Here is a 16211-nt window from a genome sequence, read left to right as displayed (position 1 = left end):
AGTGAGCAGAGATCGTGCCATTGCAGCCCAGCCTGGGCGACAAGAGTGAAATTCCATCTCAAAAAAGAAAAAAAAAAAAAACTGCTGAAACTCTGAAATATTTCCATCAAATATTCTCCTCAATAACCTCAAAGACTTATCCTTCCAATCTGGGCTTCTCCGAGACCTCTGCTCCTTGGTTCACCTCCCTTTGCCAGGGTCCTCCTGCCTTCTTTTCTGGTTCATTTGGATTTCATCATCTTAACAATTTTCTTGAACTCGGTGGTGGCCACTGCGCAGACCAGACTTCGCTCGTACTCGCGCGCCTCGCTCCGCTTTTCCTCCGCAACCATGTCTGACAAACCCGATATGGCTGAGATCGAGAAATTCGATAAGTCGAAACTGAAGAAGACAGAGACGCAAGAGAAAAATCCACTGCCTTCCAAAGAAACGATTGAACAGGAGAAGCAAGCAGGCGAATCGTAATAAGGCGTGCGCCGCCAACATGCACGGTACATTCCACAAGCATTGCCTTCTTATTTTACTTCTTTTAGCTGTTTAACTTTGTAAGATGCAAAGAGGTTGGATCAAGTTTAAATGACTGTGCTGCCCCTTTCACATCAAAGAACTACTGACAACGAAGGCCGCGCCTGCCTTTCCCATCTGTCTATCTGGCTGGCAGGGAAGGAAAGAACTTGCATGTTGGTGAAGGAAGAAGTGGGGTGGAAGAAGTGGGGTGGGACGACAGTGAAATCTAGAGTAAAACCAAGCTGGCCCAAGGTGTCCTGCAGGCTGTAATGCAGTTTAATCAGAGTGCCATTTTTTTTTTTTGTTCAAATGATTTTAATTATTGGAATGCACAATTTTCTTAATATGCAAATAAAAAGTTTAAAAACTTAAAAAAAAATTTTTTCTTGGCACTAAAAGCCACTGCCTTCTTCATTATTTCTTTCTTTCCTTTTTTTTGTTTTTTTGCTTTGTTTTGTTTTGTTTTGCTTTTTAGATGGAGTTTCTCATCACCCAGGCTGGAGTGCAATGGTGTGATCTCAGCTCACTGCAATCTCTGCCACCCGGGTTCAAGCGATTCGCCTGCCTCAGCCTCCCGAGTGGCTGGGATTACAGGCACCCGCCACCATGCCTGGCTAATTTTTGTATTTTTAGTAGAGTTTCACTCTCTTTAGTGGAGTTTCACAGGGTTTCACCATGTTGGTCAGGCTGGTCTCGAGCTCCTGACCTCAGGAAATCTGCCCACCTCAGCCTCCCAAAGTGCTGGGATTACAGGCATGAGTCACCACGCCCGGCCATTATCTTTCTATCTCAAAGAACACATACTCTAGACCAATCCAAGGAACCATTTTCTTGGTACTCACTCTGGGATGTTGGGCTTGGTTACAGACACTCGCAAAACAATGCAGATGATTGCTACTAAGAATTCATGACCTATAAACCTCAAAAGACTTCTTGAAATTTCTCAGAAATTCTTTTGTATTGACACACTGTCTGCCATTCTTTGTCATAGCTATTTTCAATCATTGCCACTCTCTTCAAACTTAATCCTTCACCCTCAGGGGAAAATTCACCTCCTGTTTCATAGAGAAGTAGGGCACACCAGACAAGAACCATTAAACTTTCTATCTCCAAACAACAAAGGTGCCTGCACCTGCTCGTGTAATCGTGGATAAAATACTGCTTTTTCTGTTCCCAGAGAACCCACCATTGTGCTCCAGATCCCTTTTCTTCTTTTGTTTCTCAAAGTATCACCTGGGAAAACCAGCATGATTACCATCTAGGGAGGCTGGCCAGGTACAGAAGCCTCAGTACAACCTTCAGAATCAGAACCTCTAGATTTGGCATCAAATAATTGTGCATTTTAAATTTTTTTTCAGGGGTGATATTTGTTCTCCCTCAAGTATAAAATGACTGTCCTCTAGTCTTGTGACTGGGTCTTTAACATCTCCCATCAATATTTACACTTGTACAGTTCTCCCTCATCAACCTTGAGTACCTGTCTTCTGCCCCACAAGACTCATTTTTCTCTTCTGCTTTAGCAACAAATTTCTTGAAACAGTTGCTACTCTTACTTTCTATGCTTTCTAAGTTAATATTCCCTTTTCAGTTGACTGCTTCTACCACCACCACTAAATCCCATCTACTGAAACTACTTTGAAAGTCACTAATCTCCTTATTGCTGAATCCAGGATGCACATTTTTGTCCTTTTCTCACTTGATCTGCTGATAGTATTTGACTCAATTGGCCTCCCTCCTCAAAAACTCCCTTCCCTGGACTTCCAGAATGTTGTATAAGCTGCTGCATCTCCATTATAGCCGACTCCTATTCTTTACTCAAGTCTTTTTTTTTTTTTTAGACAGAGTCTTACTTTATCACCCAGGCTGGAGTGCAGAGGGAGCGATCTTGGCTCACTGCAACTTCCACCTCCCAGGGTCCAGCAATTCTCATGCCTCAACCTCTGGAGTAGCTGGAATTACAGGTGCATCCCCCCACACCAGGATAATTTTTGTATTTTTAGTAGAGACGGGGGGTTTCACCATGTTGGCCAGGCTGGTCTCGAACTCCTGGCCTCAAGTGATCCACCCAATTCAGACTCCCAAAGGGCTGGGATTACAGGCGTGAGCCACTGTGCCCTGCCTGCTCATCTCTTAAATTGGAGTACTCTAATTTCTTTTCTAGAATCTCTCATCTTTTAATTTACATAGGTATTTCTGAGGAAATTCCATCTATTTCCAAATCTTTAAATATTATATACAATCTGATGAATAATACCAAGATACACAGATGGCAAATAAGCATATGAAAACATGCACAACAGTATATGTCATTGGGGAACTGCAAATTACAGCAACAGTGAAATACCACTACACACCTATTGAAATGGCCACAATCCAAAACACTGAAAACACCAAAATGCTCACAAAGATCTAGAGGAATAGAAACTCTCATTCATTGCTGGTGGGAATGCAAAATGGTACAGCCACTTTGGAACACAGGTTGCTAGTTTCTTACAAGGCTAAACATAGGTGTATTATATGATCTGGCAATCACACTCCTTACCCAAATGAGCTAAAGATTTATATACACACAAAAACTTTCATAGGAGTGTTTATAGCAATATCATTCATAATCACTAAAAATGGAAAGCAAGCAAAATGTCCTTCAATACGTAAATGGATAAACTGTGATATATTCATATAATGAAATATTATTAAGTGTTTAAAAAAAGAGCCAAGGAAATATGGGAAATCTCTGTATTTTCTGCTTACTTTTGCTGTGAACTTAAAACTGCTTTAAAGAAAATAAAATCTATTTTAAAAATTGAGCTATCAAGCCACCAAAAGACTTAGAGATACATTAAGTACCTATCACCTAGTGAAAGAAGCCAGCTGAAAAAGATCTATGTACTGTAGATTCTAACTCTATTACATTCTGGAAAGGTAAAACGCTAAGTAAAAAGACCATTGGTTTCAGGGGTAAGAGGAAGGGAGAAATAGGTGGAGCACAGGAGATTTTTAGGGCAGTGAAACTATTGTGTATAATACTATAATGGTAAATGCATGACATTATGTATATGTCAAAGCCCAGAGAATTCCACAACACAAATAGCAAACCTTAATGCAAACTATGGATTTCAGGCAATAATAATGTATCAACAGTGGTTCATCAGTTATAACAAACGTACTGCAAGATGTTGATAACAGGGGAAACTCTGCGTACCTGATATGGGGGGAAGGTCTATGGGACTCTGTACAATTTTTCTGCAAACCTAGAACTGCCTTAAAAAATGAAGTCTACTTAGAAAATAACAAATTGTTTTTTTAAAAGTCTATTTTAAAAATCTATCCACATTTTTCCACTGCATTTTTCATACACTTGTTCAGGCCACATCCACATTTGCCTTTAATTTACTATTACCACCTCCTACTCGTCTTTAAATTCTCCCTCTAATCTATACATTACACATAGTCCACTCTGCAGCAAGTGTGATGTTTTATAACTATATAAAAATAATCAACAACCCCATCAAAAAGTGGGCAAAGGACATTAACAGATACTTCTCAAAAGAAGACATGTATGTGGCCAACAAACATATGAAAAAAAGCTCAACATCACTGATCATTAGAGAAATGTAAAACAAAACCACAATGAGATACTATCCCACACCAGTCAGAATGGCGATTATTAAAAAGTCAGGAAACAATAGATGCTGGTGAGGCTCTGTAGAGATAGGACCGCTTTTACACTGTTGGTGGGAGTGTAGATTAGTTCAACCTTTATAGACAGTGTGGCGATTCCCTAAGGATCTAGAACCAGAAATACCATTCGACCCAGCCATCCTATTACTGGGTATATACCCAGAGGAATATAAATCATTCTATTATAAAGATACATGCACATTTATGTTCACTGCAGCACTATTCACAATAGCAAAGACATGGAATCAACCCAAATGCCCATCAATGATAGACTGGATAAAGAAAATGTGGTACATATACACCATGGAATACCATGCAGCCATAAAAAGGAACGAGATTGCATTATTTGCAAGGACATGGATGAAGCTGGAAGCCATAATCCTCAGCAAACTAACACAGGAACAGAAAACCAAACACAGCGTATTCTTACTCATAAGTGGGAGGTGAACAATGAGAACACATGGACACAGGGAGTGGAACAACACATACCAGGACCTGTCAGTGGGGCGAGTGGAGGGAGAGCATCAGGATAAATAGCTAATGCATGTGGGGCTTAAAACCTAGGTGATGGGTTGATAGGTGCAGCAAACCACCATGGCACACGTTTATCTATGTAACAAACCTGCACATCCTGTACATGTATCCCGGAACTTAAAATAAATTTTTTAAAAAATCGTCATCATCATCATGTTTCTCTTTAGCTTTTAATACTTCAGTTGTTTCCTATTGCCTTCAGAATATGATTGTGAATCCTTAACATGGATCATTAGTGTCTTATGACCTTACTCGCCTCTCAACTCCCCACAAAACCTGCCCCCTCCTCTGCCTAATTGCCTGCAAATTCCCAAGCCCGTTCTGTTTTTACTCCTCTCTACCTTGCTCAGATAAATCCTGTTCTTTTTCTAGTCTCACCTTAAACATCTTTTCCTCTAAGAAACCATCCCAGTTTGGCCAAAAATAAGTCCTGACAACCTTCACGTTTAGAAACAGAATTTTATGAATTTCTAATTTATACATCCAATAACTCACTTGATTGCATTTTAGTAAGACCCTGAGAAATGCATTCCAGCCTAGACTCTGGCTTTAATGGGTAAAACAAAAGCATCTGAGAACAAAAAGAAAAAATATTCCACTCAGCCATATGTGCGTGATTGGCTTTCCAAGTACAAATGTATCTGGACTGGATATCAGCCTGGATCCAAATGAGGACTCCCAGGCCCCGATCCCACGTCACAACCAAAACAAAGTTAAAGTGACCCCTGGGAAATTGACAGGTCATCATAGCTGTTCTGGAGTGCATGCGGGCAGATTACTCTAGGTGATAGTGGTGATTGCTCTGGAGTCTTAAATATTATTAAAAAAAAAAAAAACAGTCCAGCTGCAAAGGAAGAGTCACTTGGGCCTAGAAGGAAGAGGTGAAGGGTCAAAGCCAAGGTGAAGGTCTGAATCAAAAACATGCTTGGTCCTCAAAGCTACAAGACAGGAGAAGAGGCAAATGTTTTCTCAAATACTGGAGCCTAAAAGAGTAAACAATGGCTGTGCATTTTCCTCCTTTTTTCAAACAAAATTCAATAAAGTGATCAGTACTTCTGCTAGAGGTGGTGATAATTGCATCCAATCATCTTCAAGCAACTGGGCTTGGCTTTGTCAAAAATGTGTAAATGGCAGGCTCAGATTTTAATACTTTGAAACTCAGGTTGAGAGGCAGAGATCCAGATGGGGGAAGGAAAAGGGAAAGTGTGAACTGGAGAGTGTCAGGCAATGCCGGGAACAAGAGAAGGTGATAATAGTCCTACACCTCAGCCTCCCCACACACCCAGGGTGGCCTTAAGCTGAGGGAGGCAGAGCGGGGGGGACTGTTGTACAAGGAACCACAGCCAGCATTCACTTCTACAGCTGCCTGGACACTTATTAATCTGCCCTCTGCCTTAGACCCTCCAATACAAGTGATTGATGCACTGCCCTTGGAATGCTGGTTCATGCATTCATTTATTCATTCATTCATGCACCATCCATTCAACAAATATTCACTGGAACCAGGCACTAAAGATACAGTGACAAAGGAGACAGACAAAATCCTTGATCTCATTGAGCTAACATTCTGGTTGGGGAGAGAGACAATAAGTAGATAAACAAATGCATATGCAAAATAGTGTCAGAGAGCGATAAGTATAATGTAGGAAAAAAGCCTAGGTTAAGAGAATAGAGGGACAGCATTAAGAAAAAACAGTAAATGCATGCTGGGCTTAATACCTAGGTAATGGGTTGATAGGTGCAGCAAACAACCATGGCACACATTTACCTATGTAACAAACCTGCATATCCTGCATATGTACTCCGGAACTTAAAATTTTTAAAAAAATTTAAGATAATAGAGGGACAAAGGGTGCTGTTTTAGTAAAGTGGCCCAAAAAGTCCTCTTGACGGTAACATTGAAGTGGAGGCTTACAGGAACTGAGTGAGTAAGTCAGGTGAGTGTCTGTAGGAAACAGATCCAGGCAGGTGCACAGGCCCAAAGTGGAACAGGCTTGGGGACACTACAAGAAGAGCCATAAGTAAGGTAGAGAGGAGACATTGGTCATTAGGGAATCTTAGCCAGGCCACAGCCTTGTTGACTTTTATTCTCAATGTGATGGGAATCCCTAGAGGATTGGGTGCAGGGAAGCAAATGTAACAGGTTTGTTTATTTGTTCACAGTAAAGGACACACACAATCTTCCATCTTAACAATTTTTAAGTGCACAGTTCAGTGGCATTACATGCATTTCTGTTGTCCTGCTATCACTATCATCCTGCCACAGAGCTCTTTTCATCTTGCAAATCTGAAACTGTACCCATTAAACAATCCCCATGTGCCTCCTTTTCACAACTTCTGGAACCCAACATTCTCCTTTCTGTTTCTACTCATTGGACAACTCTGGGAACCTCATAGAAGTGGAATCATACAGTCTTTGTTCTTTGGTGACTGGCTTATTTCACTTAGTATAATGTCTTCAAGGCTCATCCACATTGTAGCATGTGCCAGAATTTCTTTCCTTTTTAAGGCTGAATAATATTCCATTGTATAAATATAGAGTTGTTCCTCAGTATCCATGGGAGATTGATTCCAGAAACCCTGTTGAATACTAACATCCAAGGATGCCCAAGTCCCTGATATAAAGTGACATAGTATTTGCATATCACCTATATACATCCTCCCATATCAGCAATGTGACTGTGGTTTTTGGTTGAAAGACTCTTCTAGATGGGTGGAATATGAATGCTCTGCTAATGAAACACTGCTAATTGGCTAGCAGGGAATTAGACTTGTCTTATTTTTCATCAAGGCTTAGTCCCTCTGGCTGTTCATATTGAACTCTTTAGTCTGGAATTGGTCACTGTGTTAAAATAAACACACGCTTATTATCTGAGGTGTTTTTAGCCTAGCATATGATGGTGATGCTGGACTTGGTTTAGGCCGCCAGGCCTACAGCAATAGGAACACAGCAAGATTTGTGGAGGACCAGATGACTCCATCCACAGTCTCTTCTCAGTCAATAATCTCTATGGGAACTTTGCTGAATTTGGCTAGAGGCTGAGGTATGAGTGATACTACATACAACATCTCACACACATATATCTAGCTAAAGAAAGCTGGGAAATGGTGGCTCACCCCTGTAATCCCAGCACTTTGGGAGGCCAAGGCGGGCAGATCACAAGGTCAGGAGACTGAGACCATCGTGGCCAACACGGTGAAATCCCATCTCTACTAAAAATACAAAAAATTAGCCGGGCGTGGTGGCGGGCGCCTGTAGTCCCAGCTACTCAGGAGGCTGAGGCAGGAGAATGGCGTGAACCCGGGAAGTGGAGCTTGCAGTGAGCCGAGATCGTGCCACTGCACTCCAGCCTGGGTGACAGAGCTGGGAAACAAGGCAGGCACTTCTTTTGGAAACCAATTCCCAAGGGAAGACTGAAAGCTAAGAACCCCAGAAAGTCACCACTCTTCACCAGGGTTCAGCTATCCCTTCTGCCATAAATATGACTTCAGGGCTAGATTAAGGAATGCAGGTTTGTTCTGTTTAAGAGCAAACTGCAACATCTTATTTGTATTTATGCACAGGGACCTGGAAGAGTTTGGAGATATGAGAGGGGGTGAGCTGTGATTTCTCAACTTCACGGTTCTTTCTAACAGTGTTCAGTTATTTTATTTTTGAGGCAAACCAGCCCAGCATACATTTTGCTCAGTAGATCAAAATATTCATCAGAATTGTTTTGTTAATAATGACATTTAATAAATAGCTTCTGTCTCACCTTTTTAGGATACGATCTACAAATCCTTCCCAGGACCTAAAGAGTTTTTGAACTTTTAAAACGACAAGCATTTTATCTCAAATTGCTAGGCTAAAAACACCTCAGATAATAAGCGTGTGTTTATTTTAACACAGTGACCTCTTCCAGACTAAAGAGTTCAATATGAACAGCCAGAGGGGTTAAGCCTTGATGAAAAATAAGACAAGTCTAATTCCCTGCTAGCCAATTAGCAGTGTTTCATTAGCAGAGCATTCATATTCCACCCATCTAGAAGAGTCTTTCAACCAAAAACCACAAAGTCACATTGCTGATTGCCTGCCGAAATCCACTCTCCCGCCAGATTATACACAATCCCAGAGGCTCAGAAGACAGACAGTGCACAGGGAACTCTCATGAAAAAGTTAACAGGGATAAGTAAATACGTAAGTTGTCATGAGGGAAAAAACTGGGACCGGTAAGGTTTTTGGGAGCATTTCCTCACCTAAGTTTTTGTTTTTCATCATACAATATTTTATAGCATATTCATATTTTTCCAAGATTGTCTTATATAACAATAACAATAATCATTTGCATTTAAGTGTTTAGTTTACACAGTGGTTTTATTATACAGTATCTTTTTAAAAACCCAAAACTTCTTTCAGTTTATTCAAAATAAAAATACACATAGAATTATAAAAATATAGGTTTACTATTTCCACCATGTAGGTTGATGCTGCTGTTGAAAGGCTTACAAACTGGTTTTCAAGATTTTAAAGCTCATCTTGATCCCTATAGTATGCCTATATTCACGGGGTGTTAATTTCTGGAAGGAGCTCTCAGGTGGACAGCTTGCTACATCTTGGGCTTGCTCTCCTGGGGCGATATCGGTTGGGACAGGCCCGTGATGGAATTCTCTGTTCAGTTGTCCAGAATGTAAGTCAAATACAAATTGCTTGAGTTTTCCAGGAATTAATACATCTTCGAAGTCTCCAAACACATACATATGCCTAAAGCTGTCAATAGCAATTACAGGACAATCTGCTGGAGTTTTCTCCAGCATTTAAAGTGGAGAAGATCTCCATGAGGTAGGTGAACCCAATTCCATATGTGAGAAGTTCAGGTGTCTTACTTAATTAAGGTGCACACCTCTTTGACTTAAACAAATTGTATAGCAAACACCCATGAGTGTCGGGGGACACTCATGTAAATGATTTTGGTTTGGTGCTAGGGACATAGAAAGAAGGATTTTAAAATAAAGACTTTTTTTTAATAAAAAGAAAGAATTGGGGATGCATATTGTAACTTCGGGGTGTGGCGGCTGCCCAGGTTCTATGGTTGCACATCATAATAGTTTTTGCTCATGCTCAGACATTAGATGGCCCTAGCTTCTTAACCCAGATTTTCCCTTGATGTACTCTGTAATCTCAGGGAAGCTAAATAACCTAAGCCTCAGTTTTACCAATACATAATGTGGGGAAGGTAATACCATCTCCCTCTTGGGGGTCATGAAAACTAAATGTCGTACCCTGCATAAAGTGGGCCTCCCAGTGCCTGGTACATACTAGGTATCACTGAGAGGAGGCTATTGTGATGATTCTCGTCCATAGCTCCCAGAACCACAGAGAATACAGCCTTTGGGGTGGGGAGGTCACACAGTTCAGGTGGAGCTGCCGAGTTTGAGTTTAGGAGTCTACTTATTGCTGCTTAATAGGCATCAAGGGCTTGGAATACCGAACAGGGCCGTGCCAAGGAAACAAGTTGAGATAGCTCAGAGAATGGAGTTTCTTCTCTTCCTGGCCTTGTAAAAGCTGCTGTTGGCAAACACCTTTCTGAGTTCCCACGAAATTCTTCACTTAGTTGTTTCTCTGTGGCTCACTATTAGTGAAATGCCCTCTATTTTATTATTAATGTATTTATTAATTTATTTTAGAGATGAAGTCTTGCTCTGTTGCCCAGGCGGGAGTGCAGTGGCACAATAATAGCTCACTGCAGCCCCGAACTCCTGGACTCAATCAACCCTCCTGCCTCAGCCTCCTGAGCAGCTGGGACTACAGGTGCACACCGTCACGCCTAGCTAATTTGTTTTTAATTTTTATCTTTTTAGAGACAGGGTCTCGCTATGTTGCCCAGGCTGGTCTTGAACTCCTGGACTCAAGCAATCCTCTTACCTCAGCCTCCCAAAGTGCTGAAATGTTCTTGAAGAAGAGAGTATTATTTTTGGACCACTTGGTTTCCCAGTCTATTTTTAGAACTGAAGCCCTCTTTCAGGTTCTCTTAATTCACATTTTATTCGATCAATTTTTTCAATCATCTCTCTTATTTAAAAAGTCTTGTATAACCTATAGTTTATTTTAATTGTAATAATTTCAAATACATTTTATCTTGAAACTTTGACATTCTTCGACTGTTTTATATCTAGTAGCTACATTTCACACACACCAGGTACCCAATAAATGTTGATCAATGAATCTATGTGAGGTACACAAAGGTGTAGAAAAGTTGACATTTCAAATTATTAGCCAAGAAATGTATGCTGCCCCCTGCAATTGAAACATTTACCTGTGAGTTGTCAAGAATGGTAGAAAGTTTTACCTTTAGGAATATTGAATATGGTCCCATGGTGAGTGGGTCTTTTATTTTTATTTTATTTTATTTTATTATTTTATTAAGACAGAGTCTCACTCTGTTACCCAGGCTGGAGTGCAGTGGCATGATATTGGCTCACTGCAACCTCTGCCTCCTGGATTCAAGCAATTCTTGTGCCTCAGCCTCCTGAGTAACTGGGATACAGGCATGCACCACCACACCTGGCTAATTTTTATTATTATTTTTTTTTATAAAGACATGGTTTGCTTTGTTGCCTAGGCTGGTCTTGAACTCCCGGGCTCAGACATTCCTCCTGCCTCAGCCTCCCAAAATGGTGGGATTACAGGCATGAGCCACAATGCCTAGTTGGGTGAGACTTTTAAGCAAACCCCACTGCAGAGAAATACTTTCTATTTCTCAACCTTCCCCCATCCCCCTTTTTCTCAACCTTCCCGCATCCCCTTCCTCCACTCCAATACATATCGCTGAGAGAGCATATTCATATAAGTAATACTAGTGTACTGCCAAAATAGTTTTTGTTGGAGCTTTTCGAACAGCACCCTTCTCTGCAAAATTCTGAACCAATTCAGGAATAAGACAGAGGAGAAAGGCAGATGGAAGGCCAAAGTGTCACATGTACTACTGATTGCACAGATGCCACTAGCTTCCCCATCTGTTCGCTCTCTTTGGGATCACATTTCCAAGGCTCCCTTGAAGTTAGGTAAGTCCACACGGCTGTGTTCCCTGCAGTGGAATGCAAGTGGCTAGGATGTCTCCATTTCCATGCATCCTTCCATTCATGATGCTTCACTCCCTTTTGCCTTTCTGGTGAACAGGAATGGATATTCTGGGAAACCCTGAAAGTTACATGTTGAAGAGAGCAGAGCAGAATGACCGCATGGAGGAGTGGAGTCCCACTTACCTGAACACCACCCTTGGACTGTGATGAGACAAAGAAATAAGCTTCCTCCCCTTTGGTTACCAGATTTGTTGGTGTCTTCTCTTATCATAGCTTAACCTAACTTAATTCATGATTAGGCTGATGTTGGAGACAATGTCTTACGTCTGTGTGTAGGCAAATCTCAGCATCAGGCAGACTTCTCCATCCAGCCCTTCTGACCAGGGTTTCCTCACATTCTCCCTGCTCCTCATCCCCCAGGGCTGGCAGGATCCCAGCAGAAAGCTTGTGCCAATGACCCTCCCTGGGATTATAAATAACGTTCTGGATAGCTGCTTCTGGAAAACACTTCGGATAGTTTTTTATGGAAGGGTGCGAGGAATAGAATTGGGAAGTGGAGATAAAAGGGAATAAATAAATAAAAGAAGAAGTAGGGAAATAAGCTCCTTCTGTATTAGCCTGGAATCTAACCCTGGTCCACAACCAACTGTACTTCTCTTTCATCAGCTACATTTTGGCATCCTGTCCACGTGCTCCCCTGAATCCAATCTTGGCTTGCTTAGATTGGTTTTTCTTTCCCATCTCAGCCCACATAGCTGGAAGTTCCGCAGAAGCAGAAGTCTGCCAAAAACAATAGTTTTGCTAAATATCCAAAAACAAGGGAATTGTTATATAAATTATGAAGTATCTGGTCAGTGGAGTATTATTCAATCATTGAACATGATAAACATGAAGCCTTTGTAACAACATAGAAAATGTCTCTGAAATCATGTTACCAAAGAAAAAAAGCAAGTCATCAAATTGCACATGCAAGGTTGCCACAACATAAAACAATGTACGCATGGGAAGAAAGCTTTGGATGAAACATGGAGAAAATAAAGCAATGATTGGGTTAGAATAGTGTGCTAAAAATATTTTTATTGTTTAATTAAACTTATTCTTTTTAAATGATAAAAGAAATGGTTTTTTTGCTGTCCCTACTCAACGATGCTTCAAAGGGGTAGTACTCCTACCCCTCCTTACCAGCTCTGGGAATCACCCCAGTTGAGAGCAAAGAGATGCCTGGCAGAGCTCTGAGAGGGGCCTGACTCCAGACACCTCGTGATCTGCACCAATTCAGACTCTGAACACAAAGCCTGCTGGTGCTTCCATATGTCCTTGCTTTATTTTTAAGGCTTTTAAGATTCTAAGCATTTTGATGGTGCTGTTGTCTCCCTTAGTAACTAGACACCCAAATAGAAATACTTCTAGCCTCCCTCCTCTCTGATGATCATGGTTAACATGACATTGTTATAGAGGGCTAATGGAAAATCTATGTCCTTAGATAATTTGAACAGATCAATATAACTCTCTGCTGACAAAATTTATGAATGTGGGATTTGCATCCCTTTCACTGTTCAGGAAGGTATTTATAACAGGGTCAACTTTTAGCTATTTTTGTCATCTTGAAATCTACATAACGAATGCATGTATGAAAAGTACTCAATGCCAGCAGGATGCAAATTAATGCACACTGCACATATTTCTTACTTCAAAACATTTCATATCTCAGAAAGCTTAGTAGTTTATCACTGTCCTCCCCATCTCTATCCCAGCAGCTGTGTCCTCTTGGTTGAAGGCAAAAGACAATGTGCAGTTGTCATTCGTGCGTACCAAGCCCTTGTCTTGGCCTCCCCAGTGTGAAATCTATGAGGGAAACTTTCCATAGATAAGAACTCCTGGCTCCAGGCTTTGCAAAATGCCCACAGAGTTCAAGCAGCTTCAGATAAGGCCCTCAGACAAAGGAGAGAAACCACCCTGGGAGCAAATTAGACAGAAGGATAGAGAATATGACAGCTGAACAAACCGTAGGTATTCTTGCCCAGGGGGATGAGAACTGAAAAAAACATAAGCAGCCACTGGATGAGATTAATAAATTTTTGACTACGGAATTTGACCCTAAAACTCATTTCTCAGTTCAGTGGGGGCAGGAACAAATCACAGGCAGCTGACAGATGCATGCAACATACTGTGAGGCCGGGTGCAGAGAAGCAAGGCTTGCCCCAGGCAGCAGTCTCCTCTGTGGTCTCCCACTCAGCCCCTGATCAGGGTTAGCCAGAGTTGGTCTTGGCCATAGAAAACCACATCACCCCTTTCCCAACCTCCCTTCTCACCTCCAACCCTCTTTTTTCATCTCGCCCCATGTCAAATACAATTGCCTAAGTTTCTATTCCCTTCTTTGCCTTCTGCAGAACTTTCTTTTTCCCCTATATTATTCCTTATCACACTTTCTAGTAATTATTTATTGTGCTTGTTTCCACCATTATGCTTTGAGTATTCCTTGAGGACAATGTCTTTCTCCTATCTCTGTATCTCTGCATCCAACAGTGCCTAGGAATGGGCCTAGCACCTAGTAGGTGTTCAATAATCTTTTGTCATATTAGTATTGACTTTCTAACCTAGAGACAACCAGATTGCTCTCTTTCTAGACTGGAAGGCCTATGAGGAGAGAAAAGGGCTTTGTTATTCACCACTCTTATTCAGTCCTCAGCAAAAAGAAGTACCCATTAAGGTTATATTGAAAATCAAATTATTCTTTACAATACTCTTTCCAGAGATGTCTGCCTTCCATGGCCCCTTCACAGATACTTCTCCAGAAATACTAGGCAAGAGAGAGGACGAGCTATAATGTTGTTCACCATAAGAAATAATCTTTATAATTACCCTCTGCTATAATGCTGATTCTATGTGGCGTGCTCTGGAATTTGAACAGCAAACACAGGACTCAGTGTCAGGCCCATCACACTGTAGCCTCCTAGATGTGCTTATACAAATGATGGGGGAGGTATAAACACATCTAGGAGGCTACAGTGTGACATGGGGCATGATACTGAGTCAAATAATAATGGATGTTACTAAATCTGAATACCTCTGTGCCAAGCAAAGGTGAAGATGTTCCCTATGAGCTAGAATAGTGATGTGGTTTGGCAGTGTCCCCACCCAAATCTCATTTTGAATTGTAATAATCCCCACTTGTGAAGAGTGGAGCCAGGTGGAGGTAACTGAATCATGGGGGAGGTTCCTCCATAATGTTCTTGTTTTAGTGAATAAGTCTCATGATATCTGATGGTTTTATAAAGGAGAGTTGCCCTTGCACACACTGTCTTGCCTGACGCCATGTAAGATGTGCCTTTTTTTGCCTTTGCCTTCTGCCATGATTGTGAGACCTTCTCAGCCATGTGGAACTGAATGTATTAAACTTCTTTCCTTTATAAATTACACAGTCTTGGGTATGTCTTTATTAGCAGCGCTAGAACAGACTAACACAAATAGGGTGGAAAGTTTTAACATGAGCTTTAAGCTGCATTTTCCATGTAACCATCACACCCCAAAGGACTTTTTTGTTTTTTTAATTGAAATGGAAACTTCTTATTTTATACTTGGAAATGCAGCATTGTCTTCTGAATTCATTAAAATTTTGTAGTCATACTTCTAGTTCAAGGTATAAGAATGTTATAAGAAAAGGTTTCTCCCTTTCTTTCATGTTAACGAATTTGAAAATATAAAAATCCATACTGAAGACTCAAAAGTCTTCTAATAAAACTCTGATTCTACCAAAGACACATTGCTGAGACATTTTGAAATGATATGCAAATTAACACCACAGGCCAGGCGCAGTGGCTCATGTCCGTAATCCCAGCTCTTTGGGAGGCCGAGGCAGGTGGATCACTTGAGGCCAGGAGTTTGAGGCTAGCCTGGCCAACATGGTGAAACCCGTCTCTACTAAAAACATAAAAAATTAGCTGGGCATGGTGGTACATACCTGTAATCCCAGCTACTTGGGAGGCTGAGGCACGAGAATTGCTTGAACCAAGGAGGCGGAGGTTGCAATGAACCAAGATCGTGCCACTGCACTCCAGCCTGGGCGAGAATCTGTCTCAAAAGAAAAAAAAAAGAAAGAGAGAGAGAATGAACACCATGATGTTTACCACTTTTCAGAATTCCAGTGTTTTTGCTGTGTTTATGAGTTAAATTTAAACAAGCTCTTGTATGCTATTTAAGTGGGTAAAAAAGGAAACTTTGACCAAGAAAGCAAGTCTTATCAGTATAAGGTCACTAATCTTAAACAGGATATTTTAGAGAAATAAAGTGTCTTGACTCAGTTGAAACTTGGACAAAGAGGAAAGTAGTGAGTTATGAAAAAGTCCTAGTATGTTAAAAATAAGTGGTCTTAAAATTCACTGATAGACCAAAGAAACTAAAGGCTTTGGACTAGTCACTGTTTTTCTTTC

General features: G+C 41.0%; 1 protein-coding gene across 1 annotated transcript; it reads left to right on the top strand.

The window, feature by feature from the left end:
* Positions 1-260: 260 nt before the first annotated feature.
* On the top strand, positions 261-886 carry LOC101131259 (thymosin beta-4). The gene has a single exon (XM_004046867.5). The coding sequence runs from the start codon at positions 331-333 to the stop codon at positions 463-465; it is 135 nt and encodes a 44-aa protein (XP_004046915.1). The 5' UTR covers positions 261-330; the 3' UTR covers positions 466-886.
* The last annotated feature ends 15325 nt before the right edge of the window (positions 887-16211 follow it).

The sequence above is a fragment of the Gorilla gorilla genome, chromosome 7 (genome assembly GCF_029281585.2).
Source record: "Gorilla gorilla gorilla isolate KB3781 chromosome 7, NHGRI_mGorGor1-v2.1_pri, whole genome shotgun sequence".
NCBI classification, from domain to species: domain Eukaryota; kingdom Metazoa; phylum Chordata; class Mammalia; order Primates; family Hominidae; genus Gorilla; species Gorilla gorilla.
This window is presented reverse-complemented; position numbering and strand designations above follow the sequence as displayed.